The sequence below is a fragment of the Lepidochelys olivacea genome (assembly GCF_965140295.1).
Source record: "Lepidochelys olivacea isolate rLepOli2 genome assembly, chromosome: 9".
Lineage (NCBI taxonomy): Eukaryota > Metazoa > Chordata > Testudines > Cheloniidae > Lepidochelys > Lepidochelys olivacea.
Genome location: NC_140419.1, coordinates 11,039,600 through 11,056,618, shown reverse-complemented (window position 1 = coordinate 11,056,618; position 17,019 = coordinate 11,039,600). Strand labels below are relative to the sequence as shown.

At 43.9% G+C, this 17,019-nt stretch overlaps 1 protein-coding gene and 1 long non-coding RNA gene across 3 annotated transcripts in view; one reads left to right on the top strand and one right to left on the bottom strand.

Annotated features, from left to right (window-relative positions):
• The window catches only part of CCDC39 (coiled-coil domain 39 molecular ruler complex subunit), a 29,275-nt gene extending 26,279 nt beyond the window's left edge, over positions 1 to 2,996 (bottom strand). For both annotated transcript variants that reach the window (XM_084640017.1, XM_084640018.1), the window contains exons 1-2: positions 2,787 to 2,996; positions 1,274 to 1,393 (exon numbers count right to left, since the gene is read on the bottom strand). In XM_084640017.1, coding sequence (XP_084496143.1) covers positions 1,274 to 1,393; positions 2,787 to 2,903 — 237 coding nt within the window. In that variant the 5' untranslated portion in view covers positions 2,904 to 2,996. The remainder of the gene's footprint in view (positions 1 to 1,273; positions 1,394 to 2,786) is intronic.
• A 152-nt stretch (positions 2,997 to 3,148) lies between these two features.
• Positions 3,149 to 16,510, top strand: LOC311525857. Its single transcript, XR_014712877.1, has 4 exons — positions 3,149 to 4,225; positions 13,390 to 13,459; positions 14,591 to 14,857; positions 16,072 to 16,510. It is a non-coding gene; the product is annotated as an uncharacterized lncRNA (long non-coding RNA).
• Positions 16,511 to 17,019: the final 509 nt, after the last annotated feature.

Here is a 17,019-nt window from a genome sequence, read left to right as displayed (position 1 = left end):
AGATGTTCTTCAAATGCTTTAAGAAAGTGGTTAAATAGTACTCATTTTCACAGATGGGGAAATGGAGGCACTGAAGGGTAATGTCTTTCTACAGATCACATAGCAAATTGGTGCCAGATTAGGGAACAAAGTCCAGAAATCTGATTTTGAACCGTCAAGGTATGTTTACGCTAGAATTACACATCTGTGTCTGGCTCATGTCAGCTGAGCTGGGCTTGTTGGGCTGTGGGTCTGGAAAATTGCAGTACAGACACTTAGGCTCAGGCTGGAGTTAAGAGCTTTGGGATTCTGTGAGTGGGACGGGTCCCAGAACTCATGCTGGAACATTTACACTGCAATTTTACAGCTCTGCAGCCTGAGCCCAACTCGGCTGACAGGGCCAGCCGTGGGTAGACATTGCAGAGTAGACATACCCTCATACTGGTGTGAAACCAGTAACTCCATTGATCTGAGTGGAGTAGTTCCTAATTTATAGTGGTTTAAGTAAGGTGAGAGGCAGGCCTCAGGTCTCCTGAGTCCCAGTTCCATGCTATAAACAATAGAAAGTTACAGAATTCATTTATGCACCTTTTTAGAAAAACAACTTTTTTATATCATTAATGGTATCTCATACCAAGGTCTACGCTGGATCCCAATTTGGTCCGAGTGCAATTCAAGCTGTTAATACTGATCTATAAAATCCTATAGGGTTTGGGTTCTAGATACTCAGAGACAGCCTCATTTGCTAACATGTGCAGTCACAACAGCTGAGATCCCTAGATTAGATGTATTTATCTAATGCATTTATCTGAAAATTTGGGCCCATATGTCCTAGTCATATGTCTCTCAGAGTGTAAAGCAGAGTTCTCTCTCCCCTTATAGTCTTGTTTCACTTTTCAAGAATTAAGTCCCCATTAGCATTTGGCAATTAACCATCTTCTGATCAATAAAAACATTCTCCTTTTACAATTTTTTTTTTCCAGATTGAAACAGTTTTTTTTTCCCCCTGGGTCAGACTTATCTATCTATTACTTCTGTAAGTACCCATTGCCAAACTATCCTAAAATCTGTGCCTTCATTCCATGCACAATAATTATTTATTCATTTTTCATTAATTTAATAATATTTTTGAGACATGCCTTCATTTATTTCCTAGGCAAGTACTGGAAGGCTCTGAGGTCTCTCATCAGTAGTAAAATGTATTCAGACAAGTAGATGTGTGTACAAATTAGAGAAAAATATCAGGCAGAATTCTAAACTGGATAAGGAGGATCTACTAGTTACAACAATTTACCTGTGTAAAGTTGAACTCCTGTCTGACGTTTTTCAAATGTGATGTCATTGCCTCAATACGCTCTTCAAAATCAGTCAACTGATTTTTTAGGTTTGCTTTTTCTTTCTGCAACTTTTGCAGCTGTAAACAAACAAAATCTACTAGTTTATTGAATATATCTTCAGAAAGCAATATATACTATTTAACAAGCAATACTTGCCTGTTTACAATATATAAACTGTATAATGTAAACCACACAAATATAGACAATAGACTTCATTTCTTTAAAAATGAAGGAAGAGAAAAATAAATATAGTTGGTCTAGATAATAAAAATGTTAAAAAAGTAATGTTACTTATGCCTTAAAAGATAACCCAATGTGACATGGAATTATGTTTATCATTTATTTATATAGCATCTTTTATCCAAATGCATCCTAAGTAACTGATTATATGAAGTATAGCTCTGTTCTTGCAAGTGGATCTTCCAGTGTTTAACAGTAAGTGCATAACAATATTATGCAGTTTACGGCAGGAACCGAAGAATACCGCATCCAACTGAAATTACCAGGGGCCAGAATATAGTTACATATGCTGTTGTTCAGTCATTGTATATAACAGGTGTATATTAATTTTACAAATTAAAGAGCCTCATCATCCTTCTCTTGCACCTGGCACAGTCATTTTAACTAGTGCAAAGTGGGTGTGAAACTGTTATTTTTCTAATTCTGTAGCACATTACTTCTGTTGTGCACTGGTGTAAATAACTGTATGAAGTGTAGGGTAATGGTGAATCAAGCCCATGTCCTGAGAGATCACGAGATCTGTGCAGGAAGACTAATAGGACATTGAGGTTATAAGAATGTCCCTGCATGGATCAGGACCTCAGTAAAGAATAGCTGAAGATGACAAACTCAGGACCAGCCTAGAAGGAGAGGGAAGGATGAAGAGTTTGTCTCGGACATACTTTAACCCTACTCCTCTTGTGAAAAATGCCATGGGAGCTTTATGTGTGGGTAGCCCTTGGGATTTATAAGTCAGCTGTCAACAGGTGCCCCCAGTAGCACAGCACCATGCTGCTGGGCCATTGGGTCAGTGCATAAACTGAAGAGTAGCATTAGCTGCATGAGCCCCCGCGGGGGAGGGCCCTGGCCTGGGATAGATTCTTCCCTAGGGAACCCCAGGTGGGGTGTTTTGGGGGGTGTTTCCCATCTAGTCCTAATGGGGGCCCTAGCCTAGGACCCGTGGAGGGGTTCGAACCCCAGTGAGCAGGCAAGGGGATGCTTCATGTCCCCCCACTTCCCTGGGGGGGGGGGAAGGGTTCGTATTCCGCCCCGCCCGCCGTTAGGGGCCGGGGCCGGGTCCATTCATGTCTCCCTCCCGCTGGAGGGGAGGGGGATCCGTGTCCCTCCCTCGCTGGCGAGTCGGGGAGGCGTCAGTCCTCCGGCGGGGGGTCGGGTTCATGCCCCGTTCCTGGTGAGCCGAGGGGGGGGGGTGTTCGTGTCCCCCTGTCGGGCTGCAGCCTTCCCACTCACTTCCTCTTCCAGCGCCTTGTTCTCCGCGTTGGCCACGGGGATGGCGAACCCATCGTCCCAGTCCAGCTCGGCCAGGACCGAGGCGGAGGAGCCGCTGTCGGCGTCGCCACTGCTCATGTTGGGGCGTTGGGGTCCCTGCAGCCCCCTCGGCTCCGGCTCCCTGGCACAGGCTCCGCCGCCAGCTCCCTTAGCAACAGGAAGCCCTTGGTTACGGACCAAACAGGAAGTCAGGCGCGGGAGGGAACCCGACTTCCGGTCACACATTTCCCCCCCCCGCCCCCCCTCGCACGCGTCCACATCCCCCCGATCACCCCAGCCCCCATGCCCACGACACGTGTCTCAATTCACCCCACCCTCTTCTCCCGGGCGCTGCCTTGTCCCCCCGTCGCAGGGAGTTCCGTGTCCCCCGGGCTGAGGCGGTAGGGATTTGTTACCTCAGCGTGGGGCCGGGAAGGTTGCTGTGGACCCCCCCCCGCCCCGAAAGGTAGGGGAGGGGTTGTGTCCCCCACTCCCCCCCCCACACACACTGCGGATTTCATGCTGGAAAGTTGGGGGAGGCATGCCTCCCCGCCCCATAGTGAGACGGGTTTGGTGCTGGGGCATCTGAGGGGTTCATGCCCCCCACGCACCTCCTGAGTGTTGTGTTCTGTCTCCTCTCGCGGCCCCAGGACCATTTAGAGATTAATGAGTCTGCTCTACATCCTTAGCTAGGGTCCAGCTGGCTGTTAGCTCAGGCAGTAGAGGCTCATGCACTAAGCCAGGGGTGGGCAAACTATGGCCCACGGGCCACATCTGGCCCTCCAGACGGTTTAATCCGGCTTTTGAGCTTCTGCTGGAAGCAGGGTCTGGGGCTTGCCCTGCTCCCACACTCCAGCTGGGGAGCCAGGTCAAAAGTTGCTCCCGGAAGCAGCATGCTGCTGCTTCCAGGAGTTGCTTGAGGTAAGTGCCACCCAGAGCCTGCACCCCTGGCCTCCTCCTGTGCCCCAGCCCTGATCCCTCTCCTGCACCCTGAACTCCTCATTTCTGGCCCCACCCCGGAGCCTGCACCCCCCAGCCAGAGCCTTCACCCCCTTCTGTACCCCAACCCCAATTTCGTGAGCGTTCATGGCCCACCATACAATTTCCATACCCAGATGTGGCCCTCGGGCCAAAAAGTTTGCCCATCCCTGCACTAAGCTGTAGAGGTCCCCAGCTCAATCCCTACGTGAGCAATCCAGGTTCAGCCCCACAACTCTTTGCCCACCAGGGCCAGCAAGAGCTTGGTATCCTGCACACAGGTGGTTTTCAGTTTTGGAGATTAGACTGTCAGAAGTTGTATCACTGCCTTCTGCTAGCTGGAATATCACAGCTATATGTGAATCTACACGTATATGTATATGAGAGTCTTCCACGCAACTGACTGGCCAGCAAAGATGCTATAAATCCCACTGATGGAACAGGTAACAGCAATTCTTCTTGTTCTCAAATGGCAAAGGCTTATATTGTATTATCATAAATGTGCCCAAAAGTTTGTTAGGTGCCTCCCTTGGCAGAAAGAAGAAAACAGAATTAAATTAAAAGCGCCTGGCCCCAAGCATCTTACAGATTACTTTTGGAAAATGATGCAATGAGAGAAATAGTGTGACCCTAGAGCAGGCGAGGGAGGGAGGATGGGGCAACAGTAAGATTACATACTTACTCAGAGAGGTTAGTGCACAGCATAATAAAGCACAGAGCGTTCTTTTCATGAGATATACGAACACAGTGAATAAGAAGACTAATGGCCAACTTGTAGGAATCATGAAAGACGTGGGTCTTCAGGAGGAATTTAAAAGGAGAGGATAGAGGCTTTGCAGACCAGCTTGGGATGGTATGCCATGCATCTGGGCATGGAAGAAAGCATGGAAAAGACGGTGGGAGAAGCAGAGAAACATGTTAAGTCTGCCATTATTCAGTGTAAAGGGGCATATCAGGGTCCTGTTTTCCTTACTTGTGCTCCACATTTTGTCAGGAGCAATGAACCAGCAGACGTGAAAGTTTACATTTTCCAAATGTGTAGCAAGGCTACAGGGAGCAAGCTTTTGGCCTCACATGAATAATTCCACCACACCTAGCTGCACCACCTGCCCTTTATGCCATTCTGGCTCTGGAAGTCATAATTGAACCCATGAAGTCCCTGAAGTGGCAGTAAACACAGAGAACAAAAATATGCCACCCAGAGCAGTAGACATGAGCAAAACCATGCAATTAGCAATTTCATTATCGCCAACCCCAAAAGTTCAAAAATCATGACCCAGACCCCCGCAAATCATGAGATTGGCCCCAAAATCATGAGGTTTTTTTTCTAAAAGATACTGTGTTTTTTGGTCTCTGTAACAGGCAGCCTGCCCTATTAAGGGCCAGTAGGCCTTGGATCAGTCTGCTCTGTTCAGTTAGCCTTGCTATGCTACACATGTATAGGACATGAAACATAAAGGAAGAATGCCCAGCATTTCAGTGCTGAGCAGCAGTGATCTATTAAATGATACATTAGTTTTGACAACAGAATTAGTAGGTAAAGGCTGACTGGAAAGAAAACAGAATTAGCAGGTAAAGGCTAATTGGGAAGAAAACAGATTGACTGTTCCTATCTGGGGGTAGGAAGCCTGGCTGAGAGCCAGGAGCTCTGTGAGGACTGTGGCTAATTAGAGTCTGTTGTCAGGGTGGGCTTAAACTGGATTGTTGAATGGACTAACTGCCCAGGTACTTATTAGTAAGTGTGGAGACAGGTGAGGCTTGTCTATAAAGAAGGGCTGGATGCTGAGTCTGGCTAGGCTGAGGATTCCTTTGTTTTGTGTTTTTGTTGTCCTTATAAGGACTCTTTTGCCCTGGAAGGTGTAGAACTTTCCTTTGAGGGCAAGTCACCTCTATGACAGGAGTAGGCTGAAGAACCTTGTGGGGAAGCTGAAATGGAAGTGCTGAAATGCTGTGTGTCTCGGGTGAGTCTCTTAGTCTGTCCTTTAATTTTTGAATTCTCCCTGCTCACCCGTAGTGTGTATGGGACAATTAGGCCATGTCTACACTAGAACCCTTTGCTGACATAGGTATACTAGTATACTATATAGGCTAAGCACTCCTAGGTCTACACTCGGGGCTTTTGCCAATACAGTGATGTCTATCAGAGGTGTGTTCCCTCAGGCATTTATCAGTAAAGCACTCTGAGTGTAGGCCTGGCATTAGTGTTCCCAAATCTCCCAAATTTATCAAGTAAAGTGACATTGCCGCCCCCTCCCCCCAACTGATGGTGCCTTATTGGCTGCCTGATGATGAGGAGCTTCCAGCTAAACCGTAACATTCTAAATAATTAATTTGGTGTCAGTTCATACTACAACTACCTAGCAGTTAATTTTGTTCCAGGATCCTACATCAGTTCTACCCCACCAGCCTCACTTCTCCTCCCCCTGCAGCTCCTGGTGTTCTTCACCCCTCTCCCACACTAGGGCAGGGGCTGCAGTAGAGTCATCTTCTCCAGCTTCTCAGGCCTGGTGTTGCAGGGAGGTGGAGGAGCAGAGGAGCCATCGCATTATTCTGGGAAAGCGGAGCTGTTATGCTGCTAGACTCTTTCTGCTCCCTCCTTCCCGCCTCCCTTCCTGTGAGAATAGTGTCCGCTCCTGAGAGGAGGTAAGGAGAGCTCAACCTGTTTCCTTCAGCAGCCCTAATTGGCTGCTCTTTTTGAGGAGGCAAGCAAGTGGGTAGGGCAGCCAAACAGGGGGGATTTTCTTAGACAGAGCTGAAATTCACTATGGGGCTGGAGCTTCTGGCCTCAACCCTAGACTGGCTCCAGCTTTAGCCAAAATCCCTTGACTCATGATATCGAGAGTTGGCAACATGGCAGAAAACATGGAAGAGATGGCTGATTGCTATAGAGATCTTTTAATTAAATGAGAACACACCCTTCCCGTGAGTTGTTATGAGAATTAGTTAGATAATTAGTGGGGGAGCTGGTAGCCATTTACTGTTAAGGTTTCTTGACACTTCTCATAATAAGACCCTGTTTTCAGTTGCTTATAACTTTGCTGAACTTTAACTGTTTGGGCTTGAACCTTCCATGCTGTGTGTCTGCCTCAGACTGATTACTTTTTGGAAAATTTCAGCCCGAATGGTTCACTTGTTTCCAAGAACAAGGCTGGGGGTAAAATATGATACACCCATTAAAAAAATTTTAGTGGCCATTTCTTTGAAAAGCTTTAGAACCCTCATGCTTTGGAGCAGGCATAGGTGCTGACTCCATGGGTGCTCCAGGGCTGGAGTACCTGCGGGGAAAAAATGGTGGGTGCTGAGCACCCACTGGCAGTCCCTCTAGCAGTCCCTCCCTCCCCCCCAGTGCTTCCCACCCACTGGCCGGCCCCACAGATCAGTGACCACCCCCACCCCCCCCACACCTCCTGCCTGCCTCCCTCCCTCCCTCCCTCGAATAGCTGTTTTGCAGCGGGCAGGAAGCTGGGAGGTAGGGGGAGGAGTGAAGATGTGGCGCGCTTGGGGGAGGAGCGGAACTGGGTGGGAAGAGGCTGGGGATGGGGCTTTGGGGGAAGGGGTGGAGTGGGGGCAGGGCCTGCGTCAGAGCCGGGGGTCGAACACCCCACTGCACTTTGGAAAATCAGCACCTGTGGGAGCAGGGACTTGAAAATTGTCAGGGATTTGCCTTTTGCCATTCCATGAAAATCTAGCCAAATTTGGTCAAGTTATAAGCCTCTGAAAAATTGCAGTTTGCACATGTTTAGGAGATGTTCCTTAGATTTTGGCAGCTAAATCTCCAAAAATTCATTGGAGGTCTAGGCTGCTGTGGGCTGTGCCAGATCTGGCTGCAGGTGCCCAAACTGGGAGCAGGGAGACTCTCTCTCTCTCCTGTGTTCTCAGTGATCCCCCTGCGGGGCCTAGGCAGCATGGAGGAGGAAGCTGTCACAGAGTTGGGGCTCTGCAGATTTTGCCGACCTGACAGGCAGATGTAGAACTGGGGAGTCTGGAACCCCAGGGAGATGGGACTGGAGATTTTAAAAACAAAACAAAACTCTGTTTTGATTCTTCCACAGGAAATTTCACATATCTGACTTTTTGTTCCAATTTGGAACTTTTTTTTTTCAGAAATGTGACATTTTTTAAAGGACGGATGTGCCAGTTTTCATACAGCTTTAATTGTGATACGGTCTTTAAGTACATGATCGTATTCTATTTTTTCCAGGGGAGCCTGCCTCATTCTGCACAGGTTAGACCTGCTCTGGGAATCAGTCAGGATTGTTTATTGAAGGAGGCTGTTGTTTGTAGGATGTTTGCTCTATTTGTTGCAGAAGTTGAAAGCTGTGAAGTGAAGGAGGCAGGGGACTGCAGGAAGAGAAAGGATAGTCTCAAGGTGAAGGCAATTGAATGCTCCCCTGGAAAACTGCGTTCTGTCCCTGCCTCTGCCAGAGAGTTCCTATGTGATGCTAGGCAAATCACATAAACCTAACTTTTCACAGATAGTCACTAAATGTGTGTTCCTCATTTTTGGGTGCCCAACTTAATACACTGGGGACTGATTTGCAGAAGTGCCGAGTGCTCATAGCTGCAACTGAAGTCAATGTGAGCTATGCTTTGAACACTTAAATTGTTCTATTTGAGCATAAGCTTTTGTGAGCTACAGCTCACTTCATCGGAAAGCTTATGCTCAAATAAATTGGTTAGTCTCTAAGGTGCCACAAGTCCTCCTTTTCTTTTTGCGGATACAGACTAACCCGGCTGCTACTCTGAAACCTTACATTGTTCTGTAATGCTAAGGCATCTCAAATTGTTCATCTAAAATTAATGGACATTTTTAACTTTTATCTCTCTGGCCCTCAATTCACTGTCTATAAAATAGGGATAATACCACCCCCTCATTTCACAAAGGTGTTGTGAAAATTAATTAATTTTTGTGAAACACTCAGATATTATGAGGAAGTTTATAATTCTGTCTTCAGAGCAGCGTTTGAATAGTGTGCAGTAAATAGGGGGGGCACACACTGAACAATGAAAAGAAAACAAACTATTAAGTAGCTGCTCATGGACTGAGCACCATTCGTCCTCTGCATTGAATTAGACAGGGCCCCCAGGGAAAAAAATAATATCTGATCATGTAATTAAAGTACATATACACAAGGAAGCTGAATTAAGGTTGCACAGGAAATTTTAATTCTTGAACGTCCTAATTTGCTTGACATTGCAACCTTAGTAATGTTCTTTTGACATAGTTTTTTGTGTGTACTATTTATATAGTGCCTTGAAAATATAAAATGCTAAATCAGTGTTAAGTATTATTTCATGATATCCATGGAAATTCCATATCTATGGATTTATCGGAGCCCTGATGCTGACTAAATACATCACTATAATAAGCTTTGGAGTGTATGACTGTTTTCTACCTTTGCCTTGTGGAAATATATTCTGTACATGTCAGTCATGCATTTATACACAATATACTAATCCAGTAGATGGTGCTGCATGTCTATATATTTCAGTGTTTGTTTTTTTTAACAAGAACTCAGTTGTCAAGCTCCTCTGTTTAAAATGGAGAGTGTGATTTCTAGCAAAAAACAAACAGAAAATGCTTCCTTGCTGGTAGAATCTATGGGTGCTGTATTAGAGCTTTATGGAAGGAAAGAGAAGTAATTTTGAACAAAATAAGACTATAACTTGACAAACAATTTCCCCAGCATATTCTCCCACTGAAATTATGGACTCTTTGGTTACACAGACCACTATGTTCATTTTTCAAAATATATAACTGCAAAACCACAAAAAGAAAAGGAGTACTTGTGGCACCTTAGAGACTAACCAATTTATTTGAGCATGAGCTTTCGTGAGCTACAGCTCACTTCGAAAGCTCATGCTCAAATAAATTGGTTAGTCTCTAAGGTGCCACAAGTACTCCTTTTCTTTTTGCGGATACAGATTAACACGGCTGTTACTCGGAATCTTTACAAAGCCGAATAACTGTGGTTTTGCAGGTTTCAAAGTTTTTATTGTATCTAATAAAAATCCAGTTTTAGACTTACTAATTTTGATTATGCTCAGTGCATTAAATAGCACATATGCATGAAAATAAAGCTTTTCATGATGGTTTGGCTTCTGATAATGACTATGGAGGTAAATTTGTTACCTGTAAACAGAGAGAAAAAACAAATGTGTAGACATTTCTTGAAAAATGTCTGCAGTCTGTATAGGTCATCAGGAAAAACAATATCTTATTTAAAAGGCTGTTGCCTAGGGCATTTTAAAACCGAAGCTACAGGATTGCAAGTTAATAAAAATAAACCAAAAGATTATATATTTTACATATGGCTCCTTTCATCTGGTGACCTCAAAATGCTTCACAGCACTCAGGGAGGGAAATATTTTTAGACCTGCTTTACAGATGAGTAAACTGAGTTGGTAGAAAAATGAAAGAAGCCAAGAATGGGAAAAAAAGATTATGGGGATAGCAGGAATGAGGAAAAGAAGAATTGGAAGATATGAGAGTAGAGATGCAGGGCTGACACTGCAAAGGTTCTTGCATTGTTATCTGATTTGAGATGAATATAAGTAAATACAAGGAATCAAGAAGAAGTCATGGTAATTTCTGCTCGTATTAACTAAAAACATTATTTCTTTATTGGACCCTGTAACTCCCACCTTGGGTAGGTAGAAACCGATTGCACCATAAAGTGATGTACTCAATATCCAGAATCGTTGTGGTATCAATTGTAGAACGTCCATTAATTGCTAGTCAATGAATGAAATCAGATTGGTACCAGCTTTTATTTCTTCATAATAAAGAGAATCTGGACCAAAATCAAACACTCTTGAACACTGTGGAAGTCTACATGTGTATCTGAACTTTGTGATCCAATCCATCTCTACTGTATTATTGCCAGCACCCAGTGCCGAGAGGCTAAACAACAGCTGAAGTTGGTTCGCTACCCGGTGTGCTACACCCAATAATCACAACGGGGTGGAGAAGCAGAAAAGTTTATTTGAAGCTGTAAAAAGGTACAGGGAGAATAAAATCTCAAATCCTGCACACAGAGCAGGAAGTTACACAGGCTTTTATACATCCTTTTTCCCAGCATACTTATCCAATAGCAAGCTGCCCTAAGTATCCATATAGCCAGCCAATCCAATTCCCAGCTAGTTCCCTTGTTCTCTGTATCATTTCTTAAACCATACATAAAGCTGCTTTATTCAGCATTGTTCTTCCATATCTGCCCTGTTTGGCCTTGCTTAGTTTCAGGCAGTCTGACTCTGCAGCATATTGTTGCAGATTCTCAGCATAACTGCTGTGTGCGCCTCCAGGCGGGAGGGCCAAGGACACTTGGGCCTAGTGCGAGGGGGCTTCATCGACACTCGTGGTCTTCCATCCCCTCGAGTTACCTAGTGGCCATGCCCCAGTGTCCCCGACACTATGATGGTCTCCAGTAGAATCTCTGAGGGCTGGTCTATCCTTAAAAGTTTTTCTGGCATATCTGTGGTGGTTAGGAGTGTGATGTATATTTTACTAACATGGCTATGTGGCCAAAAGCCCTAATGTAGACACAGTTGAATCAGCATAACTGCACTTTTACCAGTATAGCTTGTTTTATTTAGGGATGGTGGAATAACAATACTGGTGTAAAAACAACAAGGAGTCCGGTGGCACCTTAAAAACTAACAGATTTATTTGGGCATAAGCTTTCGTGGGTTAAAAAACCACTTCTTCAGATGCATAGTTTTTAAGGTGCCAGAAGTTGTTTTTTACCCACAAAAGCTTATGCTCACATAAATCTGTTAGTCTGGACTCCTTGTGTTTTTGTGGATAGAGACTAACATGGCTACCCCCTAATACTGGTGTAGGCTCCAGCTTTGCCAGTATACGAGTGTCTATAGTAGCAGCGCTTTCCCAATATAGTATATTGATTTACTTTCAGCAGTGAGGGGCTCGTAGTTCAGACATGACCTTAGTTATGGCTAGGAAGGTGGAGAGCAGTCTTTATAGCATCTGTTAGCATCAGCCAGTTGAGGGCACCAAGACTGCAGTCAGATCTATGCCCAGTGATCAGGTGGTACATTTTCAAAACGTTATTCAGAAAGTGTTCACGTCAACCCATTGCTAGGTTTTATTTAATAACCTTCTAACCCCCCGCTCTCTCCTCCCCCGCCCCTGTGTTCCTCTAATGTCTTTTACAGCTCTTGCTGCACAGTTTGAAGCCTTAGAGCTGTATTCATCAATGACTCACACCCTTGCTTAGGGGCCAATTTTCATAGAAGCTATTTAGGAAAATCTTGAAATGCACCTCTCCCATGCAGTGCACAAAATGATTTTTGTATTCATTACTATTCTAAAAGAACTTGTTGCCCTTTGGAAATGTTCAGTTATTAGTTATATGTGTGTGTGCGTGCACAGAGCTTAGAGGCCATGTTTGAGTGCTCTAAAAATAAAAATGTATCATCATTATTATCATTGACACTAGTCAACTGAAAGGTAACTATAGACCTGGTTAAATTGAGTGGCAGCAGGCAAATGCAGAGGAGTTAGGACTGATCTGGTTTAGGTTAACAAATACCATAGACTCTCAAGCACTAAACTTATTAAAAACCATCCTCACACTTGATAATGATTAGCAGCCTTGTCAGGAGTTTTAGGAGGGAAGCCAAAGACTGACTGTAGGAGACTGAACTGCTCTCTTACCTCTCCAAATTCTTCCTCAAGGTCAAGGTTAAAGCACATTCCTAGAGCAGTGAGGGGAAACTTACTCCTTGCACTAAAAAAGCCAAGTGTTAGAATTTACCCACTCAAGCACCTAACCCTTGCTGGTGACGGCATCATGAAAATGGTTAGCCATAACAATATTTCTGATAGATCACTTTTAACAGTGAGGGATTTCTGTATTAAAGAACCATAAAGCATAGAAAAATAGCTAGTTATTTATGCAGAGGAGACTATCTTACCCCAGAATTACTTTTAGCAATTTTGGGGAAGAGACAGAGCACTTGATTCTCCACTGGTTTGCCCAATGTGTTGTTGTACAGGTGTACACAAAGTGGGCCTGAATCACCACAGCATTAATTTAGTTACTCCTCTATAAACAGGTATAAAACTGGAGTAATACAATGGTGATCTCTGATTGGGTTGCATTTGACACCTACTTTGCACTGGTATAAATGGCAATGCAAGGTACAGTCAGTGAAGAAATAGGCCCTGGTTGAGATAAAGACTGATGCATCATGTTTATCCAGAGTAGCACTGGTGTTCATGTTCACTAATTCCATCCATTCAAACACCTTTATTCATAGTCTAGACAGATTTGTAGAGTTTTTTGAGGTTCATTAGCACTAATGTGGCATCTTCCAATAAAGAATCTTAAAGCACTTCGTAATCATTAATTGGTTAAGCTATACAATGTTTTTGTAGGTATCATACCTGATAAGGCTACCCTAAAAGTGAATCTAATGACTCACCATAGGCTACACAGCAGCTGTTGGATGCAGGAGTAGAGCCAGGTTTCCTGCTTCTAAGTCATATGCTTTAACCGCTCGAGTCTGCTGCTTCTCGTTTTAGTTCCAGTATTTCAGCTTGTGATTAGAAACGTAACCATTACTTTTTCTGTTTGTCCAACAGAATGAGAGACTCCTTCTCCAGACTGGGGATGTGTCTGACAGAAATTCATTTCTGTACCCAGGCCGCTCTGGTGAGTTCTTCTGGGACCTGTGTTACAAAGATCTTTTGGGATTTAGCTATATACATTCTGCTCTTTACCTAAATTAGTGCAGCTACAGCAGCCTTTCTGCTTGGCCGAACAGTATCCTGCATTTCAAAATAGCCAAAGAAGCAGCATACTATTCCTATTTATTTGTATTACAGTAATATCTAGACATCCTTAGCCCCATTGTGGGTACATACAAATAGCAGGACAGTCCCTACTCCAATGAGCTTACTGTGTAAATAGACAAGACATACAACGGGTAAGGGAAAAGGGAGTATTATTACCCTCATATTATAGATTGGGAAAAGAGAACTTAAGTGACTTGCCCAAGATCACGCTGGAAGTCTGTGGCAGATCAGGAAATTCACCCTGTCTCCTGAGTCCTGGTGCAGTTCCTTAACCACAAAAACATCCTACAAAAGAAAATGAATAGGTTAAGAGGGAGAAGGCTTCTTTTATAAAATGCACAAATCCTGGGTAAGATAACCAGCTACCAGAGGGGGAAGAGCTAGGTATTTTAGTCATTTTGAACAACAAACCTACACCTACAAGATATACAACTTTAATACTGAATTATTGCAAATGGATATACTGAAAGTTAATGAAGGGGAAATATGGAGTAAGGCAGTAAGGAAGCATGCTGTATGATAGCTTGTCACAGTTGAACAGTGCATACTGTAATTTTGTGTGGAGAATAAAGCCTGTGCTATTATGAAGCTGGATTCTGAACTCTGCCAGACTAACGTAGCAAATGTGCATCCCTTGCATGTGGCCCAGGAAGATTTCGTTTGCCCTTCTTGGCTCTCTTGCTGTTAACATTAAAGGAATTGAAGGCAACGCTGCAGAGAGGTGGGTGGGTTTTGTCCTCTGAGCTGCAACACTCCACCTAATACCAGGGTAAATTTCCAGAGAGTATTATTTAGCCACTGCCAATCACCTGCTTCCCAGCACAAGTTTGCCTTCCTCCCCTTATGTGCAGACTAGGAGACAAGAATTATTACTTGCTATTTACTTTGGGAAACAAATTGTGCCCTATATGTAAAAGTAATTGCTGTTGTGTTTACGATGTAGCTGGTACTCAGTTATTCGATAACATCGTATGTCCATCCCATATAGAATACTGATCATTGTAATGGGTTCTACAAACCTCATACTGAGCATAGGCTGAAGAGGGAGGAGAGTCTCTTCTGTTTACAAGCAAGCAGCTTGATCACAACCCCACGCAGTTGCCAGAGCTGCCAATCATGGAGAGAGGCACCAGAGCTTCAACCAATAGAGGAAACAAGGCCAGGGGAGAGTAAAGAGAAGGAAAGGGAGGCAGAAAGACCTGGGACTGAAAAGGGGTGACAACCCTGCCCCATGCTACCTCCAAGAAACAGCCAGGTGAGTGAAGTGCTCACAGGGCTGAGTGAAGTGCTGAAGGGACAGAGTGAAGGCTTGACGGATTTAATTGGAGGTGAAGGTCCAGGAACCGACCTGACTGAGAGCAAACTAAGGAGGGTCAGTCAGGAGAAGTTGAGACCCGTTGAGAGACCACACTAGGAGACAATGACAATCATACATGTATTTAAGTCATGAATGCATTTTACCCCCATATATAACATTGCACAGCCAAGCAAGTGGGGGTTGCCTTCCTGTGCATCATCAAGGGTTGTCTCCTGTCAGAGGCAGGATGCCAGACTGAATGGACAAATAATCTGATCTAGCGTGGCAAATCTTGTAGTACCATCAACCCCAATTCAAATGGTTTTACTCATTTGGATGTGATTGAGCTGGGAGGCTACAGCTTTCTATAATCATGATAACCCTGTATCATACTCTACAACCTTAGTCCAAATAAGGGTCATATCCCCTCCCATATTTCCAGGGAATAGTGATGAAAGGGGTGCAAAATTGATTCCTTTAGGCTAAAATCTGACAAAAGGAGGCAGTGTATTATCAAGTCCCTCACCCTCAACTATCTTTCTCCATATCGCTGTGAACTGAAGTTGGATGTGTGGCTGGATGCTGAGGGAGAACCACCAAGACATTTTTTGCAGTAAAAGCCATAGGGATTTTCCCTAGTTAATTAATGTTTCTGTAACAAACAGTGGCTGCACACAGACACTATGGTTGTCAGTAGGGACTTCCATCACCTAAAGCGCACACCCATATCACTTGCACTAAAGGAGCATTTGATGGTTAGCAAATATCAGACTGTCCCATGGTAGCATCCCACAGAAGGAGCCCTGATCATATGTTCTGAGCCATTGTATTACATTTAGGTTAGATTATGCCTATCCTCCCTAAATAAAATGAAATTAAACCCTGAATCAAACAAATGAGATGTATGATCATTGATCTGACTTCTACTCCTTTATTTGCACAAAATACTCATTCTATGCCTGTCTATTGTCCATTTAGATTGTAAACACTTCAGGGCATGTGCCATTCATTCTTACCTCTGCAAGGTATCAAGTTCACTGTTGGGACCTTGCAAATAGGGCTAGTGTTTCAGAGGTACTAAGCACCCGCAGCTCCCACTGACTCTGAAAATCAGGCCTCTAACCAATATTAATTAATTTACAAAAACTCCTTCTTTTAAATCACCCTTTAAGGAGGTGCAGGATGGGCCAGCCCAGGACAGGGAGGCTGAAAAAGTCATGGTGCCATGAGGAATGAGGAGTCTGAAGATTACTACAGAGTTTCTGGGATCTCCGTAGAGGAACACTGGCTTTCAACAAATATGGGTTTTTCCTGTGTCTGGTGAGATTTGTGGGCTAGAAGGACCACACAGCTGACCACTCCATGGCCAAGAACCTCCCAAACCAAGCATAGGATGCAGCAAAAACTCTGCAGCTATAAGGCAGTAAATTTATAATGTGTTCATGGTTTCCTCTGTATACTATGCAGGGCTGGCCCTAGATCAAATGGTGCCCCAAACGAGGAGCATCTTCAGCATTCCCCCCCATCCCATTTGCTAAACTTTTGAATATCTTATTTTTATTGTATTTGTAGCCTATTTCACAACTTTGATGCATGATTTGCATGCATGATTTATCCCTATCATATAAGATGATATATTTTCATGCTAGGATATGTAAATCTGTATTTATTCATACCATATATAAGCAAATAAAAAAAATTCATTTCTTCTAAGCTTATAGAAACTTTTTAATTTTAAGGATAACTGAAATGTACTAACATCAAGAAATTGAACTGTGCACCAGCATTGGACAGTAGTAAATAGTGTTACAGTAGGTGACAGCCTTAGAATGTTAACCCTAGTCCTGTAGGTCAAAAAATTGCTTTTCTCGCCTTTGCCCTTGCGAACTGAAGCATAGCGTCAGAGAGATTTTCAAGCGATAAAATAGCAAGCGATGTCAGTCTCTTGTTGGCCATTGTCGATCGAATATATGTTTTAGTGAGCCTGAGCTTTGAAAAGCTGTGTTCACCACTCATGACTGTGACCAGCAGCGTGAGCAGAAACCTCAAAGCTATCCTCACCTTAGGAAAAGTATCTTTCAGCTCTGCATTATGAATGAATTGGAGAACTTGGAGCGCAG